At 28.7% G+C, this 25,524-nt stretch overlaps 1 protein-coding gene across 1 annotated transcript; it reads left to right on the forward strand.

Annotated features, from left to right (window-relative positions):
- Nucleotides 1–733: 733 nt before the first annotated feature.
- Nucleotides 734–25,422, forward strand: LOC107447051 (beta-alanine transporter). Its single transcript, XM_071183804.1, has 10 exons — nt 734–1,273; nt 3,573–3,676; nt 4,139–4,273; nt 6,947–7,101; nt 9,927–10,095; nt 10,898–11,027; nt 12,802–12,911; nt 16,612–16,817; nt 18,535–18,716; nt 23,869–25,422. The coding sequence occupies exons 1-10, from the start codon at nt 908–910 to the stop codon at nt 24,052–24,054; spliced, it is 1,743 nt and encodes a 580-aa protein (XP_071039905.1). The 5' UTR covers nt 734–907; the 3' UTR covers nt 24,055–25,422.
- Nucleotides 25,423–25,524: the final 102 nt, after the last annotated feature.

The following is a 25,524-nucleotide window of genomic DNA, read 5'->3' on the forward strand; positions in this document are numbered from 1 at the left end:
GGAATTTTTTTTGAATCACTTAAATGAAATTACCGCCGTTGAATTTTCTTGTTTCTGTAAGTAGTGAAAACTTAAAGAAAGAAAGGGAAACGAAATCTTATTAAGAAGGGTATTTTACGAGATGACAATTTTCAGAAAAATAATTAAATAAATGAATTGTATAATCTTGCATTGTGAAATGATTTGAATAATTTTTTTTACAAAATTCGTACTCTCTAAACTCATTTCTTCAAGATGTAGGGTACACAGAGAGAAAATTTTTACATGTTGTACAGTTAATAATTTTTGTACAAACTAATATCTGTAAACTTTTAAATTCAATGTACATCTCCTATTTCTCTTAAAAGGTTTTTTCTTTCATCTACAATAATCCAAACTCTTTTGAACTAATATTTTTTATGTATTATATAGCGACAAATTTTTAATTTATACTTTTAAATTTATTTTGAAATCTTGAAATATAATAAAATATAGTATAATAAAATATAATAAAACATAGCATATAAAAATATATAAAAGTTTTTTTTTTACCATCGCATTCCTTTAACTTCTTAATTTATTACCCTTAAAGCTTTCTTTTGATTTTTTTTATTCATTTTTATTTTTAATTTGTTTTTAACGCATTCAAGGCAATATAAAACATGTTTAGGAGCAAATCATCATTCAGACAATGAACTACCTGTTGACCCATTATTATTCAACGAATTTAAAACAAGAAGAAAAACCTAAATGATGCTTGATTATATAGCGTGACAGAACGTAAAACTAAAACATTATTCAAACATGCAATCTTACTTTTTTCCGTGAGGCGCTCACTTTTGTTTGAGCAGATGCATGCTCTACTCAGTTCTTACGTTAAGAATAATTTATTTCGGTCCTTCAATTTGTGATCCGCTTTGTAAGAAAAATGGAGTTTGAAGATATTATAAAAGATATCGGGGGATATGGAAAATACCAAAATAATATGGTACTGCTATTTGTGGCTCCTGTAACTGTAGTTCTTCCAATGATAATGCTATCGAGTTTGTTTATTGTATCTATCCCTGATCATTGGTGTGATGTGCCTAAATTAGAAGATTTTGCTTTTAATACTTCAGAACAGAGAAGCTTATTTAGCCCAGACGATGACCCTTCATGTCGTATGTATGATTTAAATTTTGAAAATATTTCAGATTTTAATAATCTGGACATTATTAAAAATGCAAGCACTATTCCTTGTACCTATGGCTGGATATATGATAAAAGTAACTATGAATCGACAGCAGCAACTAAGGTAAGATCTTTATTGATAACTGAGAAAAAAATATGGTCAATTTTACTAAAATATTGCAAAATTAACCACTTTTTTCACTTAATATTAAGATAATAAAGCTTGGTAATTTTTACCGATTTGCTTTATTAAGATTAACAATAAAATATGACTTAATAATATGTGATAAAATTTCGTAAGCATGGTAAAAAATTTTAATTTTATCACAGTTTCTTAGAACATTTATTCCTTTAAATTTGATTGTAAGTTTTAAATTATTTTACCAAACATGTGATAATTCGGACTAGGACTTTGGAAAAGAGTATTTCCGATAAACCGCTACCATATAACAAAAGATTACCAACTCAACGTTTTAAATAAATAATATTTCGGTTCTATTTACCAGATGTATTTTTTTTACCAGAAATGTCATTACAAAACAGTACGGAAATTTTACCAGAATGATAGATTCATATTTTTTGAAAATGCAATAATCTAACTATCAAGTTCAGTTTCGTGTGAAGTAATCCGACATTTATAAATTTCCATAAAAAGCTCTGAAAATAAAAGATAAATTTTGTAAGCTAATTGTCTCCTAGTCTGATATTTTAGGAGAAAAAGTTTATTTATGTACTCATTTTTGTTAAATAAAATTTTTGATAATAGAATACACTTCTACTAAGCAATAACGTTAATTGGTTGTTGACTATCAGATAAGTAGGAGCTGAAAGTAGTAAATAACTAAATAGCAATATGAATATGAAATTTCGGATAAGCATTTTATAATCAAAAATTTAAACTTCATGTATTTTAATTATTATTTTTTTAAATATAATCTTCTTTTAATAAATTGACGGACAAAGATTATCGGTTACTAACATTTCTTTTAAATTCTTTTAAGTGAACTATAATGCATACATATTTTAAATTTACCGACAATCTTTTTCATGTATTTCAAAAGATAGATTCAAAAGATTGTGTCGAGTATAAAAAAGCATTGTATTGTTTTTTTAAAATTTAGAGAAGTTCAATAAAGAGTAGCAATATATGTATGATGTTATGGAAGTTCCTTTTCCACTCGAAAAATATTATTAGTCATGACTTTTTTAAAATTCGTTAAAAAAGCTATAATTATAGACTTTTAAACTGACCTACTCACTTAAAATGAACGAGGGAAAATAATTCAACTTGAGTGCTATTTAACTTTTTCACCTAGAAAAAAGCGGCCTTCTCTTCTTGAGTTAAAATCACTCAAGTGAAGGAATTGTATGGAAATAGCTCAAGTTAGAGTGAGAAAATTTCACTCAAAATTGAGTTATTTTCCGTCGTGTTTGAGTGATTTTTAGTATTACTTGAGTGGTTTTTTTCCACTCAAGCTTGAGTGATTTTTACTCGAATATGAGTGATTATATGTATTACTCGTTTGGGTCCTCTTAACTTGAATTTGTGTGAATTTCTATCATATTTTATTCATAATTAGCATCATTTAAGTGAATATAATTTAATCTAACTGTTCAACTGTTCAATGTGGACCATCCATCGAAGTAGGCGTTACTGCATGTTCGTGGTCACCAATGTGGGAGGGAGGAGATATCGGCAATGCCAACCTTCATCTATCAAATGGTACCTCATGATTGAATCAAGTTAACATGTCTTATATACCAGTGAATTGGTGTTTATTTTTCGTAGTGGTAGTTACGCCACAAACATAAAATAAAAGCGAAGACATAATTTATTTAGATCACAGAACATAACAATTTCATTTAGAATTATTATTGTTTGCTTTTTAAAATAAAACGACAGAAATTCCAGCTTATAGCTCGCACACAAATAATAAATATATCACTCAAGTTTGAGCTAAAAGCACTCAAATATTGCTTAAATAAATACCACTCAAGTTTGAGTAAACGCAAAGCAAACATTTCGCTCAAATAAGAGTGTATTTCACTCAAGTTGAGTTAAAAAAATTTAACTCTTTTTTGAGTAGGGGAAATCATTCTTTCAGTTTAAGAGAGTACAATCATTTATGTATTCAGAAGATATTTTCGCGATAAGTATAAAAAACATTGCATTGTTTTGGAAAATTTAATCTAGTTGAATAAATAGTATAAAAACATGTATCGTTATTAAAGTTTCTCTCTCAACTTGAAAACGATTAGAGGTTCGTTCATAACAATTTCAATTGGTATATTTCCATTCTTTTGTAAATTAATATGGAGCCTCAAGATTTCTGGGGATAATATAAGTTAAAAAACTAATTCAATTTTAATATTTGACTGTTTTTATGTTATTATTTTATTATATAAGTCGAATGATTTTACAGTGGAACTTAGTTTGCGAAAATAGTCACTATACAAGCCTTGTACTAACATTGCAAAATGTAGGAGGCATAGTAGGAGCGCCTATTACCAGTGTTTTGTCTGACAAGTAAGTGCAACGACAACAACATAAACACATGTATCAAATACTTCTGTACAATATTTTTATAAGACTTCTCGTGTTTTCTGGCTATATGGAACACCCGAAAGTACTTTAATTTGTAATTTAGTGCTTTCATAATCCTCTTCATTAACCTTTTGAGGCAGATAGGACACNTAAGCCAAAGGATCCTACAATCTATTTCATGTGTTCAAGCGATATTTTCGAGTCGAGTACAAAAAACATTGTATTGTTTTGGAAAATTTAATCTAGTTGAATAAATAGTATTAAAACATGTATTGTTATTAAAGTTTCTCTCTCAACTTGAAAACGATTAGAAGTTCGTTCATAACAATTTCAATTGGTATATTTCCATTCTTTTATAAATTAATATGAAGCCTCAAGATTTCTGGGGATAACATAAGTTAAAAAACTAATTCAATTTTAATATTTGACTGTTTTTATGTTATTATTTTATTACATAAGTCGAATGATTTTACAGTGGAACTTAGTTTGCGAAAATAGTCACTATACAAGCCTTGTACTAACATTGCAAAATGTAGGAGGCATAGTAGGAGCGCCTATTACCAGTGTTTTGTCTGACAAGTAAGTGCAACGACAACAACATAAACACATGTATCAAATACTTCTGTACAATATTTTTATAAGACTTCTCGTGTTTTCTGGCTATATGGAACACCCGAAAGTACTTTAATTTGTAATTTAGTGCTTTCATAATCCTCTTCATTAACCTTTTGAGGCAGATAGGACACCGGTGTCCCTCATTTAGTTTTTTTTTCTGGCGCTTTATTTAGAAGCAAAAATTTATTTTAATATTTTCATATTTATAAAAAGCAGTCTAATATTTATTAAATAAATCTGTTTGAATATTGAATAATATCTATATTAAAATATTAAATCCAAAAATGTGTTAGAAACATTTCTTCATTCATTTTCAAAAATTTTCCTTTAATCGATTTCGTAAATTTAAAAAATTTCTATTATACATTATTTGAAAAATTATTTTTAGAAGTGAACAGTGGTTAAACTATTTTACTATTAACGCAGAAAAAGACACTGGTGTCTCATGCTGTGTTTTATAACGATAATATTAGAATTCTAAGTAAGTTATTTTTCATTTATTTTGTCCTAAATTAATACAAAATAATGAAAAAGAAATGTGATAAAAATTGTGCGTCAAAGGGTCGAGAATATCAATAATATATTGTATAGTATAATCTATATGTTAATATTGTTTGGGAGTAAATTTGGTAAATCTGAAAAGAATACAGTATTAAAATTTACAATCAAATATTTGCTCTGCTGATATACAATACCGACCTCGCGGTTTTCCATTTGTGCCAATTAGTATGCTGCTAACAAAATAACTATTAACACAGATAAATCAAAGCATATGGTCATCGGAAAAACAGACATAATCCAATAACAACGTCACACTTTTCAAAGACAACTTCTTAATAGTTGCAAATGCAGCTTACCTCGGACTTGCTCCTAATAATAAACTTTTCCATTTAATGACAGTAGAAAAAAAATACTCTTTATTTTTATTTTTTTTATACCATCAGTTTTTATCAAAAATATTCAGATGTGATTTTAAGAAAAATAATGATGATAGGATTCACCGGGGATTTGTTTTTTAAATATTGTTCAAGACTATGTAATAATTTCAAACGAATAATTATTAAAAATGTCTCACAAGGAATTTTCAGATATCATGAATTACTCTATAAATATAACGCAGCATAAAGATATTTTTCAGTAACATAAGTAGGAATATTTATTGTTTTTGGGAAGAAAGAAATATAAATAAAATAATTTTAACAAAAAGTTAAAAAAAACATTCTATGGGTCAACTCGAAAAAGTAAGAGATAAAATATTAAGTGTATCCTACAAAAATCGAATTTATATAGTCTTAGCTAATTTTTCAGAAATTACGCTCGTTTTATATAAACTCTATATTAAAAGGTATTGCAAGAATTTTGTGTAAAATTTTTAAAGAAGGCTGATGAAAATTTAGTGGTTAATTTGTATTTATTCCTGCTATTCGAAAATCACTGAGTTTTCAACCTCCTTCTTTAAAGGTTTTATAAAAAATTCTTGAAACACTTTTTAAAATAAAATTTATATAAAATGAATATAATACTTGAAAAATTAGTCGAGACTATATAAACTCGATATTTTTAATTTACACGCAATATTTTCTTTATTACTTTTTCATGCAAAATACTTTTTTGTTTAGACCCATATAAAATATGCTGTTTTTTAAATAAAAAAAATTAATTTTTTTTTTACTTTTTGTCTTAGGATTAAAAAATGTGCCTTATATTTCTCACAGAAACATGTTTCAAAAAAACAACTGTCAACAAAATAAATATGTGGCTTCAAATAATTCTGTGACGTAGTACCGAGCCGCATGCCATTTATGTTGATAACTGAACTTAAAAAAAATAGTTAAACAATAAAGAACTTGCGATAATATCTTGAACAGAATTGTTCAAAATTTTATTTATAACAATGACAAGCAATTTTCAGATTAGAGGGACAAAATTGTTTCTCGTAGAATCTCAATAGAATATTCGAATTTTAGAATCCTGGAAATCCAATGCTTCTGGAGTTATAAGAGATTCAAAATAGCATTCCGCGACAAGGACAAATAAAATACAGAGTAAACACTAAGGAAAAGTTGAAAAATGAAAATTATGTATAAGCACAAAAATTTAATAAAATGTAAAAAAGGGCTACACGACCATCACACGAGAACAATCTTTTATATTCACCTATATAATTAATTCAATAATTATATAGGTTATATTATATTATATAGGTGCTAATTGATTCAATATTTATATAAAAAAAAATTGATATCAAAATGAATTGTATTTGTTTTAATTATTATTTTTATCAGAAATTAATACCATGAGTTGTTTTTCAGCAAGAAATTTTTTGTAATCTAAGTTGAAAATTTTACTATATTTTTCTCTGATTAGACTTTAGAAATGATATTTTACATTTTCAAACTGCTTTTTTTAATATTTTACAAACTTTAATGAACAATCATTTTTTGCGTAGAAGCTGTTCAGATTCAGAAATAATTCATGACAACAGTGATCGAATGTTAATACAACTTTACCTATTATTTTAAGTCGCAGAACAAGTAGTAAATAAAACCCAAATGATAAAAACGTTTTTCTTTTAGCTCATTTCATTTTGTTTTCTACTTTTCACTTATTTTTCTTAATATTTCCTTTCAATTACAGGTATGGCCGAAAAATCGTATATTTTTCAATAGTTCTGCTTTCAGTAGCTGTCAATGTCATTTGCCCATTTATCCAAGACTTCACTACGTTTGCCGTTCTGAGAGCGATTCATGGCGTCATTTATCCTCCGATTTTAATCCTTCCTTACATATTAGGTATATTCAAATAAATAGTAATTTAATCTGTATATACAAGGTGTACCACAATTCTCAGAAAAGTACAAGAGATGGCGGACAATCTCATCACCCTATAAAAAATCTTTAATTTGGACGTAGTTGATGTCTTTAAAAAAAGAACCATAACAATGCGATAAGCCAAAGGATCCTACTCCTTTGAAAATCTTTGTATCGTAACAGCTTTGTAATGCAGAAATAAATTAAACATTTTCTGGCTGGTTAAGAATTAGCTGAAACTCAAATGCAACCATCAGCAAATGTTAAGTTGTACGTATCTAACATAAGGAGCAAAGAGATAAAGAATATTCCAAAAAATCAGTAAACTTATGTATATTTTTCTAAAATGTTGAGCGAATGTAAAAATAAAAATTATTGATTTGAATTTATTCTTTTAGGATATTAAAACCATCAAACCAGCACAAGNAAATAACTTTAGGAGTACTAATTCTGTGACGTAGTACCGAGCCACATGCGATTTGTGTTGATAACTGAACTTGAAAAAAATAGTTAAACAATAAAGAACTTGCGATAATATCTTAAACAGAATTGTTCAAAAAAAATTTTATAACAATGACAAGCAATTTTCAGATTAGGGGGATAAAATTGTTTCTCATAGAATCTCTATAGAATATTCGAATTTCAGAATCCTCGAAATCCAATGCTTCTGGAGTTATAAGAGAATCAAAATAGCATTCCGCGACAAGGACAAATAAAATACAGAGTAAACACTGAAGAAAAGTTAAAAAATGAAAATTATGTATAAGCACATAAATTTAATAAAATGCAAAAAAGGGCTACACGACCATCACACGAGAACAATCTTTTATATTCACCTATATATAGCTAACTGATTCAATATTTATATGAAAAATTTTGATATCAAAATGAATTGTATTTGTTATCCATGTTTTATGTTACATTTGTTATCTTGCATTTGTTACCTTCAGTTAAATTTGTTCAGACATAAATTAATTTCAGTTTTTTGCAAGAAATTTTAAAATAAACTATTTAAATACCGTGAATTTTCTTGTTCTTTACCAGATTTTTAGAATTTCCTTTTTATTTTTATTATTATTTTTATCAGAAATGTATACCATGCACTGTATACCAGAAATGAATACCATGAGTTGTTTCTCAGCAAGACATTTTTTGTAATCCTCGTTGAAAATTTTACCATATTTTTCTCTGATTAGACCTTAGAAATGATATTTTGCATTTTCAAACTGCTTTTTTTAATGTCTTACTAACTTTAATGAACAATCATTTTTGCGTAGAAGCTGTTCAGATTCAGAAATAATTCATGACAACAATGATTGATTGTTAATGTAACTTTATTTATTTTTTTAAGTCACGGAACAAGTAGTAAATAAAACCCAAATGATTAAAACGTTTTTCTTTTAGCTCATTTCATTTTGTTTTCTACTTTTCACTTATTTTTCTTAATATTTCCTTTCAATTACAGGTATGGCCGAAAAATCGTATATTTTTCAATAGTACTGCTTTCAGTAGCTGTCAATGTCATTTGCCCATTTATCCAAGACTTCACTACATTTGCCGTTCTGAGAGCGATTCATGGCTTCATTTATCCGCCGATTTTAATCCTTCCTTACATATTAGGTATATTCAAATAAATAGTAATTTAATCTGTATATACAAGGTGTACCACAATTCTCAGAAAATGTTATGTACAAGAGATGGCAGACAATCTCATCACCCTATAAAAAATCTTTAATTTGGACGTAGTTGATGTCTTTAAAAAAAGAACCATAACAATGCGATAAGCCAAAGGATCCTACTCCTTTGAAAATCTTTGTATCGTAACAGCTTTGTAATGCAGAAATAAATTAAACATTTTCTGGCTGGTTAAGAATTAGCTGAAACTCAAATGCAACCATCAGCAAATGTTAAGTTGTACGTATCTAACATAAGGAGCAAAGAGATAAAGAATATTCCAAAAAATCAGTAAACTTATGTATATTTTTCTAAAATGTTGAGCGAATGTAAAAATAAAAATTATTGATTTGAATTTATTCTTTTAGGATATTAAAACCATCAAACCAGCACAAGAAATAAAAGCGTGTTTATTTCAAAAGGTTTTAGCCATCTTAAACTTTTTTCAAAGAAACATGATTTTTTCAAGATTTTATTAATTTTAACTATGTTGCGTAAGTGGAAAATATTCTACTTTAAAAATCAACACAATTAGGTGAAACAAAAGTGCAACCATCTGCAAATGTTAAGTTCCAGAGTTGTACGTATCTAACATAACGAGCAAAGAGATAAAGAATATTCCAAAAAATCAGTAAACTTATATTTTTCTAAAATGTTTCGAGCGAATGTAAAAATAAAAATTACTCATCTGAATTATTTTTTTAGGATATTAAAACCATCAAACCAGCACAAGAAATAAAAGCGTGTTTATTTCAAAAGGTTTTAGCCTACTTAAACTTTTTTCAAAGAAACATGATTTTCTCGAGATTTTATTAATTTTAACTATGTTGCGTAAGTGAGAAATATCCTACTTTAAAAAAATCAATACAATTTCACCGCACTGAAGTGTCCTGAAATTCAAAAATTTGTTTGTTTTTTCCGATCAATTTTATTCTGTATATCGTAAGAGGTAGAATGCATGATAACTCCTAAAAAAATAATCTAACAAGTATTTTGCATCAAGCTGAAGGAAAGGTACGAGGTTAGAAGAACCCCGAGAAGAGAATATGATACATCTTGTATAATTATTATGATATAATTATTTCTGAAGAATAATATGATCATATCTTGCAAAGTTCCATTTCTTATTTTAGCAATGGAATTGATACCTCCAGAGAAGCGTACAAGAACCAGCTATATATGGAATTTTAGTTGGGTCGTTGGCATGTGTATTCTGCCCGCAATAGTGTATGTAAGCAGAAACTGGCGTATTTTTTGTTGGATCATTTCTTCTGTGGGATCAATGGTTTTAATTTATTGGAAGTAAGTTATTTTATAAGTCGATGAATTTAGTAAACAGAAAACAGACAAGGAACAAATACTACAAATTACACAAGGAGAAAAAAAAATTCTTATAAAATGACTGTATTGTATATTAATGCAATCTCTGGTTAAAAAAAAATCTTAACTCCGATAATAAAACCAAAATGCTGGTTATTTAAACCATTCACTTAGTAATTTTTTTCATTATTTTGTTAATTTTTCGGATCATTTGGTAACGATTTATTGGAAATTCTGGTTTTCAAAATTGTAGTTCTCATAACCACACGTGTAAAAAGCACAAAACTCAAAAGTAAATTTAAACGAATAAATTATTTTTATGCGATACTCTAAAATACCATAATAAAACTACCAAACTTTGATCGATATACCAAACCTTGACGCATGTTATAAAACCATAATTTTTTGTTAATTTTGCCGAAATTATTACCATAAAGCTTCGGCAAAAATTGCCGACGTTTTTGATGTTCCTTTAGAGCCAGAAACATAATCTGGTAGTTTCAACCATACTTCATAAATTTGTAAATCTGTTGAAAACAATAAATAAATTGCAAGAAAAAAATAAACTTAGTTTTCAAAAAAGGGTTCTTAAATTTTGATGAGTTGTAAGCAAACATCAAAGGCATAAAATAGTACCACTGATACATTTAAAATTTCTTTGTCGTCATATGCGCTAACTAAGAAATAATTTAGAGAACTAACAAAAAACGACCTACATTATTTTTCTTAATATATTCTAAAACGATTGCTTTTAATATCTTTTTTAACATATCGCATTTAAAAGTGTTGTTTCAGAATCCCCGAGATGGTTGATATCACAAAAAAGATATGATGAAGCTAGAGACGTCATTCTGAAAATCGCTGAAATAAACGGCTTTAATCCTAATCCAAATTCTTTGCTGAAAAAATTGCAGGTAATACCTTTTTTATGATGTAGTTTATAACTATTTAATATACAGTTATGAAATATTACATGACATACTGCTATGCTGTTAAAATTTCTAATCTAAATAGGAAGAATATGCTATAGGTGAAATTAACACTAAGGCTTCCATACTTTCAACTGTTCTCCTGCCTAAACTATTGGAAACAAATTTTCAATTGGAAACAAATTCTATATTCTGAAAGACTGTGTTTTTTCGCTTACAATCAAATGCGTGAATGCCTTGTAATTGCTTAACAGAAGAACAATATTCCGTGAATGCCTGCCAGGTGAACGAGCCGTGATCGTGAAAGGCTGCGAAGAAAATTGTTGCGGGTTCAAATCCCGCTTAGGACATGGATGTTTCTCTTTTAGGGTTGTCCTCTTCTGCGTGAAATCGCCCACCCTATACCACCCTGTCGCAATGCGGCGTGGGTAATGTTGCTCGCGTCCGTGGCTGAGGTTCACTGGCGCCCACCGGGTAACGTTAAGGAGCAACGCTTCCGGCATCTTCCGAATCAAAGAGCGAGAGTTCAGTACCTGCCGTTAAAAAAAATATTCCGTGAATCATAGAAAAAACCCATAAAATTGAAAAATGTGTAAAGATAAGGAGCCTGTCTCCAATAACACGTCATTTATCTAGGAGCGTCAATTATGGCTTACATATTTAATATTCCAAACTAGTATTCCTGCATTTTGTTCCCTCAAAACAATGCATAATGGTTTTAAAGTCACAAATTAAATGGTATATCCAAGCTTTAAAACAGATTTTCAATTACATAAATAAAGCCTAAAAATTTTCAAATACAAATACAAACTTATTTTTGAATATTTAAAATAGTTTATTTAATTTTTTAAGTAATGATAGGTTAAGTTCAATTCAATTCAATTAATCACTCCAAGATTTCAATTTAGTTATAATAACAAAACAAAATATCAGCTTTTCAAAAGCTCGTTTTTCAAGTGAATGGGTGTATCATTTTCTGTAAAATCCATTTTTAACACAAAATATTATACCGTAATTTTTACAGTAATATTTATTTAATTAGTGATTATAATTCGTAATTATTACTGTACAAATTACGGTATGTCAGATTTCTTGTTCTATACATGTTCCGGTAAAAATATATTTTACGGTAAAAAATGCTAGCAATGTGAGTGACAATACTTTTTTACCGTAATTTAATCAGGAATTTTCTTCAGTGTAAGAAGAATTTTTAATTTTCTCATACCTGTGGACCGCATTATATAGCAAACTAAATTACATATAACTAATTAAATAAAAGAAATTATCAAGATCAAGTTGAGAATTATATTAATGAAAAAACTTATTTTACTTTAATTGTGTTTAAAAAAACTTTTAATTATAGTTTTGAATTCTGAACACTATTCCAAACAATATAATGCTTATTATAGTTGAAAGTTACACCTTGATAAAATAATATCAACATGATATTGTTTATTGTTATGTTGCATGAATATATATTACTACTGATTAAAATTTACTTAGATTTAAGTCTGTATCTATTGTATCAAAACTAAGGCAACTTAATATAAAAAGCAGCATAACTAAAAATTTCGTGGAAATCAAACATGTTAGGTAATTAGCATAGTCGGTTGCATGTAAGGCAAATAGGTTAGATAACATGAATGACAAATTCCTGTCTTCCAAGCATGTGGAGACTTGCAGAAAATCATAGCTGATGTTATTCAGTTATGTATTTTTAATTCTATAAATATGAATATAATATTTGAAATTATTTTAGGACATGGGTGACAAAATTGATCGAGAAAAAAAGGAAGAAGAACGAAGCTTTTATGCCTTGATAAATCGACCTCGTTTGCGAAAACATTTTCTTATTCTTACAGGTAGTTGGTACGTGACAATTTTTGCAATATTTTAGATAAAATTTATGAGAAAAGAAAATAAACAAGAAAAGAAATCATTCCTAGTGTCACAATTACGAAGTCACGAGACTTCACCTTAGTAAATGCATTTTGAACGTTAAGAAGTCTTTCTATTTCAGGTTATTTCATTTCGAAACTAGCTGAATACCCGTTCTTCGTACGAAGTATATAAATATTAAAAAAAAAAACAATAATTCAGTAATTAACATCATAAAGAATTCCTTCTCAAAACTGAAAAGTATATACCAACACAAAGAAAAAAATAAAATATTTCGAATAATTTTATTTATTACTTTACATAGGGCAGGGATAGCCTAGTCGGTAGGGCACTGGGCCCATGCCCGAGAGTTCGTGGGTTCGAACCCCGCCTGCCGAAGACTCCCCGTGTAGTAATGCACGTTAAATCAGTCGAGTAGCAAAAGTCCTCTGTGTTCCCATAACAAATTAATACCTCTGGGGGTACTGGATAGGAGATCGATCGTTCTCTGATTCAGGTCAAAATTACGATCTGTGGATGAATGAATGGATGTATGAACGTGTCCGCCCTATAAACGGGTGCGATGTATGGTGTGGCAGAAGTTGAATTCTTGGCCATAGATGGCACCACTGGAAAACAAAAACAATCGCACCCCCTCTGCCTAAACAGGCGTACGTCAACAACAACAACATTACTTTATATTTTGTCCTTCCCGGTGTCTTTACTTTCTTAGATTAAGCGAAACTTAGATTTATGTAAGCCATTCCATCAAAATAAAGGTTAAATATTTTCAGTTTCTTGACGTATGATGCTCGAGGCAAACTGATGATCAAAATTTACTACAATCAAAGGATTTTTTTACGGTACTTTTCGAGGTACCGTAAAAACTTTTTCCTAATACAGCACAGCATAATTGTAATTTTAATAGGTATCAAATATATCAATATAAAAACTGTGTATATTGTATACCAATAAAATGCTTATATTTGTACAAAAGGGCTAAGCCTTCTGTTTACTACCACTCACCAACCTTGATCATTTCTTCGTAATAATTGTAGTTTCTTGGCAGAAAAGAGTTTTTCTACTAAAGTTTACTTAACTATTCACTTAGCATGGATGTACTAAAAGGAATTCTGCTTCCTTACGCTTGTGCCTCCACTTCCCAAGTTCAAATATTATTATTTGTTAGTATTATAAATATTTAGATCTATTTGTGAACAGAAGTAATTTTTCTTAGTAATAATTTTTAAAATAACATTCATATAGTTATAGCATTATGCAACATTATATTGTTCAAACAGGTTTGATAAATTCACAACCGTAACTTAATATTTTCGCTTACTAATTAGGCGGATATATAAAATATTATTTTTGCTTGCATCTCATTGTGCATGAAGCTGATTGTTAAGTTCTAAATCATTTAACAGATCTCTGTAACTGAAATTCATAAGAGTTTATTAATGTTATTTTCACAAAAATAATAATTGCAAAATGGTTAATTAGATTAAACCACCTTTCAAAATAACGTTCTATTAAATTGCAGAATTGCATTATAATAATAATTTTAAAAAACAACAATTCTTTTAGTTTTAACCTCTTGAATTAAAAGTGTAATAGCAATGTAGGAAAATAACTACAGATATACAAAAATATTTATAGAAAAATAATACCTTTTATGACTTTTTTAATTTAATTCTGATGTCTACCAAAACAATATGAAAATGAATATGGAAAAACTGGACCCTACCCCGTGATTTTCCGGCCAGCATACAGACGAGAATGAAAGAATGCGGCAGCATTATTAGATTCTTATATGCGGTATGATATTTGTCTCCAATTAAAACTACATCTATTACCATAATACCAGCCATGCTTATTACCAAAATTAACTAAGCATCATTGGTGTAAATCATTACGTTTTGGAGATAATTAACATGCATAGCATCATTGGCTGTTTTTAATATCTTTCTTAAGCGAATAAGTAATACTTTTCCATATTCTTTTTAGCAAATAACTTATTTTTTTGTTTCAAAAATTGTTTATTTTAAATTATTTAGTTTTATAGAAACACCCCTTTAAAAGCATAACGATAAACAAAATAAATCGTGGCTTCAGACAACTTTAGTAATGCTAATTTTATTACATAGTCCACCTATGCTACCATGTTTCACTGATTATTGAATTTTCCGGCATAAGAAACAAAAAATAATTAAATATTGAGGAACTGCTTTTTCTAAAAATTAGAGCCATAAGTTAGAAAACGCCATTGATGTTATATCTGAAATATTTGAAAAAACAGTATCCTCTGCAGTTTAATTTTTATCAATGGATAGGTCTAAACCAATGAAAAAAATTCCAATTTTCAAAGCTTTCCACCGAATGATAAAGCTGAAATTATTGTTTGAGTTTTAAGTTCGGGGGCAGAAATTGCCCCTTTCACTCACTGTCCAATTAATTGACGCTGGCACAAGCGGTGCTGGAGTTATAAGAGAGAGACACACATGCAGTAACTCTTCGTTTTATTGTTATCGATAATTTGTTCAGTAATAATTACGATGTTCAACGTTGTTTGAACGTTTTGTCTGTCTTTTAGATGAAATGATGTGATTGTGTTTAAATAAAGGGTACTTGACTCATATATCAAAACCGAAATTGTGCATTTAGATTATCATCGAATTTTGAGAAATGCAGATCATTTCTTTGGCAACCTTACTTATCGTTTTGGGAATAAAGAACAGAGTTATAGAAATTCAATATTTATATATAAAAGTTTACCTAAGCACATGAACAATAGTGTACTAATGTTGCCACTTACATTAAGTTTATAATTTCCGTCATGTTTTCTTTTAGTTAATTTTGCATTACATTATATTTTGAGTTTGTGAATCTGGCATTCATATTTTATGTTCTTTTTTATGTTTATAATATTAAGTAAGAGAACGCTGTACTATAAGCGAAAGCAGAGAGCACGCCGCACTTTACTCAATACTCAAGTAAGAGAATCTACGATACAATACGTTTTAAGAGAATTTTATACGATTTTCATCTTTATGATGTACGATTATGCATCCAACAAACTTGTAAATAATATATTATGTAAATAGCTCCATTATTCTGTGTGTTGTATTATGAAATAAAGTATTTTGAAACAAAACAATTTTTGAGTCAGAACAACAAATCTAATTAAATCGTCTGAATATTTTTGGCTTTCGGGCTCCTAAAAATTTATTTTCTCTTCTAAATGAAATCCTGAAAATTGAGTCTAAAATTTTGAATTTTTGTAGCCGCTTGAATATAGGTATATTGTGTGCATTTTGCAAATAAAATTTTAAAAAAAAATTTCGAAATCACTGTTTTCCGTATAAACATAAGCAAATAACTGGAAAATAATTGGTTGGTTTGGAATTACTGCTAAAATGTCAACCAAAAATATACTTTTTGAATAAGCATATTATTTTAACATAAATGTATAGTACAATCTTGCAGAAATATTTTCAGAAAATACCATTATAGCCCAACGAAATAAGTATCCAATTCAGCGATTGTTTGTTTGAGAATTTGTAGTTTCAAATTTACTCTCATCTATTTCAATGGCATTTTACATTGCTGTTAAAATGAAATTTTTAAATACTTAATTATTTCATATTTCGATCAATAGAAACAAATTAAAATATTTTTTAATCCTTTACAGCTTTGCAAATCACACTATATATTGCATTATCCATTACAATATAACCAATTTAGAAGGTAATGAGTTCTTCAATTTTTTCCTCCTATCAATTGCTGAAGCACCAGGGACTTTTTTACTATGGTTTACAATGGAGCGCATTGGTCGCCGATGGAGTGCAGTTGGAAGTTACATAATTGGAGGAATAGCTTGTGCACTACCAATTACAGGTAAATATTTTAAATATACTGATTTATTTGCATTCATGTTTATGTAACATACAAGACATGAGATTAATGATTGATTTTGTTACCCTGATGTGAGAATATATTTAGACTAATGGATCACGAAATAGTGTCCACTAATTATTTGATTTTCTTAAAATATTCCCAAAATAGGATGGAACACAAAAGTGTTAGTTTAATATTAAGGGGCCTTACATTATTATTCTTAAGATACAGATTAATTCTGTTATCCTGAAGGAGGACTATTTTCCGACTAATAAATCTCAAAATTGTGTGCACTCATTTTTCTTTTAGTGATTTGTTTAAAAAGTTTCCGAGATACTACAAAACTTGAAAAAGTTGAGCTAAATACCTTTTGATATTTTAGTGACCATATTTTTCAGATTACGGCTACCCTCCTTTATTTTTACTAAAAAATTGTGGAAGTTGTAGTAGGAAAATGGAGGATTCTAAAATCCAAATTTGTCGAAAAAAACACATTACCTCAGAAAAAAGAGGTTTTTTGTGACTAATTTCAAAATTTAATTAACCTGGCAAAATTATTTACCATATTCGAGGTTACGTTTTTGAACCATAAATATTTAATCTTAGTTAGTCAGAAATCGAACATTAAATGGTTTATTTAGGATAACACTTATTCAGGATATTTTTTTATAACTTTCTGTACATTAAATCTAGTGTTCAGCTGTTTAGAATGGCGGATTTATTAAGGGAAAATACAAACATTCTGTTCAGTTTTATAGGAATCGTTCACTGCATAAATCGATTATCCCCACTTTTGGAAATATACCAAATTACGCACCAAAGCACTTAGTTCTATCATACACTTTTATATTTATAATAAATCACCCAAATAATAAAAAAAAACATTTCTAAGCAACAAAAAATGTTTATTAAATACTCAATTACATTAGAAATTTAATATTAAATTTCCAAATTTATTTATTCGCATTTTCTACTTTTTTTCATGGAGTGAATCACTATCTGCAGCGAATGGCTCATGACCAGATTTTCTATCCCGTGGAATTGACACTTGGTTCAAACATTGCTGTAGCGGTTTCTGTTTTCATAATATGAATTCGTAAGAGTTAAGATTTAATAATAACATTTCGTTTCAAAGAGTCATACACTTGCAATACAAAGGACATATTATTGACGCTTAATTAATCATTGTAATCGGTGCTACTTTTAAAGTGATAATAGGTACTATGGTAACAGGTTCCTAAGATATTAATATATTTACCAAGTATTAAGGTTTCTTAAGTAATATAGAGATGGAATAGAAATTATTTAACCTCTACATAATTGTAGCTTTTGAAAATAAATACGTTATTACTCGATTTCACGAACAAGTATAAATTCTCAAATCTAGATTATAAACTTGAATCATAAATTCCTTGAGGAGGTTAAAGTTTTTTAATAAAACATTGCGACATTGACAAAAAATATTATGATTATTATTTTGCGTATGTCACCACAAGCTTGCATAAGCATGATTGCCGTCAGTATTAGCTAAATTTTTAACAATACCCATCTTCAAATGCATTAACTTTCAATAAAATCAAGCTACATTAAACTACAATTTATAAACCGAACAACAGTTTTCATTTCAGTTTTAAACACTTAAACTATGATGAAAATTATAATTTACAGTATTTACAAATAGATAAAAAAATAACCTCTTTTTATTGAAATATCATAGGTTTACCATACAGTGACACTGTGAGTTCAGTAGCTGCTAAATTTATTGTGGCGGGACTATTCATGGTAACAGACCAACAAATATGTGAACTATTTCCTACTGTTTCAAGATCTTTTGCAATGGGTTTAGCAAAATCTATATCAATCGGACTTTCAGTTTTTCAACCTTACGTAATTCAACTGGTAAGTAATTTTGTACTTTAATTTAATTTTATGCTTTCTTATTTTAATACTTCGAATAAAAAAAACTCTGATAAGTACTTTTAAACTAAGAAAAAAAACATTTGTTTTAAACATTCACTTAAATTTTTTTTTTAGATTGAACACAAATATTTCTACTTTTAAATAAGGAGAATAATTTTTTCTGATTTACAGAACGAATGTAGTGGACAGATTCTGAAAAGAGAATACCTAGCGATACTTTTAATATCACACTAAATTCTTCACAATAATCAGCGGATTATATAAATTTACTTAATCCACTGTTAAAAACTTAAATAATTCAAAAGATTAACTTTATGTAAAAGAATTGAAGCTTTTTTTTAAAAAAAAATCTCTTTTCAATGTTAGTATCCTTAGTGACCTGACTAATGAAGGCAAAGGATTACCTTTTCTCGCCCAATAAATATAGAAATAAACAGATACTGATGGCGATAAATAAAGACTGATAATAAAATAGTGAGCGAAGAAACAGAAAATTCTGCATCAAAATATGAATTGAAAATTATTGCGGTATTTGACTGAGGTATTTAACATTTAACGATTTGCAAATATTTAACATTTAACTATTAAAAATCATGGCTAAGAATTTTTATTTCACAACTATCGTTGAACAGTTTACCTAATTTTGAGTTTACGACAATCAATGTTCAATTTCGCATATTTATAATTTTGAACTTAATCCAGAAGATAAAGGAACTCCTGGATCAAGTATTGAAAGAAATTTGCCTTCGTGGAGGACTTTTTTTGATGGAACTAACTAGCATTTGCCTTACATGAGGAACAAAACCACGAAAAACTCCCAAGGTTATAGCCTAATGGCAAGGGGACTCTAACCCATAATCCATCTGCCACTGAGAATATTTTATGTCAGCATTGAGGTCGATGCGAGCCTGGTGCAGAATTTTTATTGACCAGCCATCTCTGGGATTCAAACCTGGCTCGCTTCCTTGGGGGAACGTGTCCTCCTTGGAAGTATAAATTCCCTAAAGCTTTCGATTAGAACAGTAATGAGTTAAGCTTGTCTTTGTCTTGTTCTATATGCCAGTAATTTTTGGTAACACTATGTGAATATCTAAATGAAACTGTTACTATTAACCACCATCTATTTCAAACAAAATTATTAAATTAATCAATATTAAATTAAAACAAATACTGTTGATTATTCCAACCAGATGGCGGTAGCAAAGCTTATTTCTTAGAAACTCATCTCAATGAGCAATCTTCATTCTCATGTACAGATGTACAGGATACCTGGCCTATCCGGCCAGATTTTCATTATCCGGACAGGACAGAAAATTACTCCTTGATACCAGGCACCCGGACTCGGTGTTTAGTCTCAAGACCAGGTATACTGGGTATTCGGTCCCGGCCAATTTTGACGGGTATTCAGTGCCAGGTAAAATTGATTTATGTTTGTCAAGCCATTATAAGAATAATAGCAACCGTGAAACTATTCATCTATGTAGTTTTTGAAATTCATGTATTTTATCAGTTTCTTAGTAATTAAAGCAGAAATAATTGTTTATGGTACGACATATTTTACTTTTGTGCGTAGTTTTAATTCCTGGAAATTTCAGTAAAGTGGTAGATAAATATGTTCGCTAAAGGAAAGCGTCACTTAAGAAGAGGAACAGTAAAATCAGAAGTATAATTCTGAAAACTATTGCAACTAAATTAAAATGATAGTTAAATAAATTCAAAGTTAGAAATACGGATATGTATTGATATTATTTCAATCAAAATTATTAACATTTAAAGGTAATCGTAGAAAAATGCGAAATATGTGTATGACTTTCATACTATATTTGCTTTCCAGCAAATAAGTAAAGGCAATTATATGCTTTTATTGTTTGGGTCTGTAGGATAAGTATTTTATAGGAGTTTAATAGACAACAATTACAAACGAAATATTACAAAATAATTTTTTTTTAAATGTTGTTCAAAATCACATTACAACACATGAGAATTACATGATTAGAAAAACAGATTGAGTACGAAATTAGATGAGGATTAAAAATATTTTTATTTATTTTAACTATTTCTTAACTACTTAATTTCACCCTTTTTCATTCATATATATTTTTTTTCAAAATATAAAAGTGCCAATAAGTTATAGTAGGATTACTTCGCCACTGCGTAATTCTAAGTATTTAACGCCCCAGTTTGTTAATATTTTCATAGCTTATAAATTAAAGTCATGGAAATGCCACGTCTTACTTTTGGTTTATCTGAATTCTTTTTCTTCTATACTTTAGATTTTAAATTACGCATTCATGTAAAAGAGCATTCATCAAGAAGAGTTTCGTCCGAGGTATAGCTTCTTCTTAATATTCCGCGCAGACTTCGTGATGAATTTCCGCAATTCATTTCTTTTAAAAAGGCTCAGGGTAAGGTCTTTGAGTCTTATGTTTGTCTTTTCAAGGATGTGATTGGACGATTTTTCATTTTAATGAAAAACAATGCACAGCCACATAAAGCTCACCTTCTCGATGTGTTTAGTAAAAAGTAAAATTTTTCGTCCGATGTTTTAGACTACATGATCTCTAGACATAAATCTTATCGAGCATGCCTGGCAATCTTTTTCAGACAAATACGCAGCACCTAAAATTAGCCTTCATTAACAAATGCGACTTATCGTTACATTATCTCTTTACCTGCCATGTACGTTATAAGAAACACCATCCCTTGTAAGGAAATTTTTTCGTTATATTCGGTTCCACTGTTACATAAGATAGGTGTTACGCATGGTCACGCTTATGTATTTTCGCTATTGAATGGTTATAAATTTCAGGTCACTTTTCATTAGTATCTGTCTAACAGATAATCGACCATATCTGAAGATTATTTTAATTTTCAAAATCAGTAAAACTGATGCTGCATATCTTCATTGAAATTTTAAAATATTATACGTTATTTGACGTTTTAAATGTTGTAATAATGCTGTTACAATCTTGTAATGTTGTAATTATCTTTAATTTTTAAAATAATCATTCACTCTCAGAAAAATTGGTTCAACATAATATCGGTGCTTTGAACCATAATGCCTTTCAAAATAGCTAAAATCTTAATAAAAGGTTAAATAGTTAATGTTAGATGTAAGCGGAGTTAAACTATAGCATCGTTGAATTGATTTAAGTTGGGACAATATTAATGTCACAGAAATTTTTGCACATGGTCCAACATGGTCATGGTCCAACTTATTCCTAAAATTGTAAAAGTGTAAGTTTAGATGCATCCAGTATATAGGCTAAAACTCATCACTTGTTTTATTGTACATTTCGTTGATGAGTTTCGATCGAGTTAAATTGTGATACAGCACAAAATGGGTGTTTTGGAAAATAGACGCATCAAAAAATTTGAATTTCAGTTTTCAACCCGATTTTAACAACTTAACGAGATATTACGTGCTTTGTTCCCCTTTCTCACTTAAACACGAAGCAAAATCATTACGATGCAAAGCTCCGGACTTCGTGGTTGGGATGCTTAAATATGTTACAGATGTAATAATTCACGCAGTGTCTGCGTATTCAGAACACTAACAATAAAGGAAACAATAAGAATGAAGTGAGTTGTAAAATGAATCCCGTACTATTGTGATAAATTTTTATCATCCGCTGTAACCCTGTAAAAGCAACTGCTGATTTTAAAGTCTTTTTTTCTTAAAGAAAGACTAATTTATCAAACCATAAGACTAATATACTAATTGATTTATGAAAATAGACGATACCACATGACAAATTTATTTGGATTCAATGGCCCATTTTTTATAAAAGAACAAAACTAATAAAATAAATTTTTGTATTTTATTTCCATTGACCACCTGTGTGGCCTTTATAGGGCGGATTTGTTGGCCACTCTTTCAAGGCTACTATATTTGGTGGGTCAACGTTCCTCCAACATTAACAACAGATAGTACAGAGAATGAAAGAGCATCCATGTCTTGCCCGGGATTTAAACCCAGAGCATTTCTGATGCAAGGCCAGTTCCCTGATCCTTATAATAAATGGTAGAAAAACTGAATCAGAGGCTATGTCCATTTTCGAATAAACGCATTTTGTGCTGAGTCCATTTTCTTAAAAACTCATGCATTTTTAGCTGTGTCCATTTTCGTAAACAGGCATTTATATCTGATTCCAGAATTAAAAACTCATTGTCGATCTATTGCTACTTCACTTATTAGAAAAAGGTTCAAAACTGTTTGTAGGCAGAATTAAATATCAATTTTTCATGCTTGACTTCACGTATTGATTGAACTACCTGGTACAAAAATAGTGAGGATATTGATATCTTACACTGTTAGAAGTTTCTCAGTAAAAATGGTTAAATAGCAATTTATTTAATTGCTATTTTTCCATGTTCAGCCAAAACAATAAAATAATCATAAAAAATATGATATTCAAACAGCCAAATGTGAAAAAAAAACGTTTAATGATTCTTTTTTAGCCATTTTGTTCTATGTAGCTGGGTACATAATGTAGCTGAGAGAGCTGATTGGTCATCTTACGACAAACTGAACTGAAATCCTGCACTCTTCAATTGGTGACCCTAGACTATTAGAATACGAAAATATCATATCCATTTAAGTTTTATTTTTATGATTTTATGATCCGTTTAAGTTTTATTACTATGCTCGTTGTAAATGGTTCTAAAACCGTAAAGTTTTGTATTCACGGTTTTTAAATTTATACTTGTTGTAAACGGTTTCGAAACCGTGAAGATAAATAAATGTTCCTAGTCATAAACTTTACAGTTAATCGGGTATATTGACTGCTGCCTGTTAGTTTACCGTAGTTTCAGTAGAAAAATTCTAACAGTGTAGTGAAACGATAAATATATCTTTATTGACATAAATTGTATCTAGCGTATAATTAATAAATATATTTTACGTTTAAATAAATTTATTTAATATAAATATAGAGCATGCATTTTAAGGAATTTGATTTTCTTTAATTACTTTGCATATTTCTTAATCGTTTTTCATTGCGATGCATCTAATAGACATCTCTTAGTAAGAAAAGTATGAGATAAAGTCTGTGCAATTAGTAACTATCTCTTTTGCTTTTAAAAAAATTTGATTTTTCACTGAATATATTTGGTTTATTTTTATTTTCAGAATGTGTATGGGAAAGCTCTTCCTTTTGTGATTATTAGTTTAACATGCTTTATAATAGGTATAGTAGCATCATTTTTACCAGAAACTCTTAATGAAAACCTTCCCCAAACCATAGAAGATGCTGAAGAGATTGGAAAAGATCAGAAGTACTTTTCATTCCAGAGAAAAGACAAATGTGTTCAGTAAGCTGAAATAGGCTCTTCATGTTAATGTCAAATGCGTTCTATATAAATAGATCTCATTTTATTGCTTCTATGTAAAAAGTGTTTGTACTTAGATACGGGTTTTGTACTTAGATACGGCTTTTAGAAAAGGTTTATATGAATCAAATTTGATTCATTGTAATACGATATATCGCATCAACGAGATTCAATCACATTAGTGTGACACATTCATTGAAACAGCAAAACTTATTCCGTAGACAAACTACATATTTTATGAAACAATAAAGTAAATAAAAATTTTAAAATGAAAACCTGTGTTTTCTATCAAAATTCCTTTTTAAGTGACTTTTAAGACACCCTGCATTTATAAGCCTTTTCGTCCAAAATGCTCGTTTGATACGTTTAAAAAGACTTATACAGGGTAGGTATTTTTTTCAGATTATGAAGAAAGCTTTGAAAAAAGTAAATATTTCAGCTTCAGAATCGTCTGATTGGCAGTATTCGTCATAAAAAAGTTAATCAAGCGAAAATGATGAGTTTACAAGATGAATGCGAGTTCGATTAATGCTCAAATCGATAAATTTCATATAACTGTAATAATTTTATGGCGTTTGGATGCTTAAAGCGTCACATATCACCTGTTAGTCTGCCTTAGCTGTATATAGTATTTATTTTATTTAAACTGTAATTTCCTTATGCTGCACGTTTGGGAACTCTAATAGGCTCAATCTTAGGTAATAAATAACTTCGGAGGTAAATTGCTTGTGTAAAATGCTGTAAATAAATGTAGATGTTTGGCTACATTCTGATGCAATTTATCACTGAACATTTTTATTGAGAATAGATGCGTGAGTCAATTGATAACGTAACTATTCTTTAGTTTGAATAACCCCTTACATATATATGATAAAAAAATCATTGATTTCGAATTACTTTTGTTTCCACTGATATTAAATACAATAAAAAAAGGGGAAGACAATTTTCTACTTAATATATTATTGCAATTATAGATGTGATATATCTTATTTATTGCGTGTGACAGAATATTTAATTTACATTAAATTTTTAAAAAAATATTTTTTTTTTTTTTTTTATTTGTCATTTTTTAATTAAGAATATTTTTAAAGAAAATTACCAGATTACTTAATTTACATTAAATTAAAGCATAACTTTAATCCGATTTGAAATGAATTTTAGAATGTGTCATCAATTTCAAGATTTCATGAACATTTCGATTTTTAAAACAAAATAGGAGAGGTTTTGCTTTATTTTCTCTTAAGTTTTATATTTATGTACCTTACTTTATTAATGTATCGTTCATGATATTTGGATTTGTATGAAACTTATATTATTTTCTATATTTTTAATAAACTGAAAAATAATTTTTTGAGTTTGAGAGTGTCTTTTATTAATTTAAGGGCCGTTTTTGCCACCAAAACCTTAAAATTTGATAGATTTAAAAAAAAATGTAATGCTTTATAAATTAGAATTT

This window comes from Parasteatoda tepidariorum, chromosome 7 (genome assembly GCF_043381705.1).
Source record: "Parasteatoda tepidariorum isolate YZ-2023 chromosome 7, CAS_Ptep_4.0, whole genome shotgun sequence".
In the NCBI taxonomy this organism is placed as follows: domain Eukaryota; kingdom Metazoa; phylum Arthropoda; class Arachnida; order Araneae; family Theridiidae; genus Parasteatoda; species Parasteatoda tepidariorum.

What these genes read in the sequence shown, in the direction of transcription:
- LOC107447051 (XM_071183804.1), top strand. Translation starts at nt 908, where the DNA reads ATGGAGTTTGAAGATATTATAAAAGATATCGGGGGATATGGAAAATAC. An exon ending in ACCAGTGTTTTGTCTGACAA is followed by an intron (nt 4,274 to 6,946) that starts GTAAGTGCAACG and finishes TTTCAATTACAG; the next exon opens with GTATGGCCGAAAAATCGTAT. An exon ending in CTTTGCTGAAAAAATTGCAG is followed by an intron (nt 11,028 to 12,801) that starts GTAATACCTTTT and finishes AAATTATTTTAG; the next exon opens with GACATGGGTGACAAAATTGA.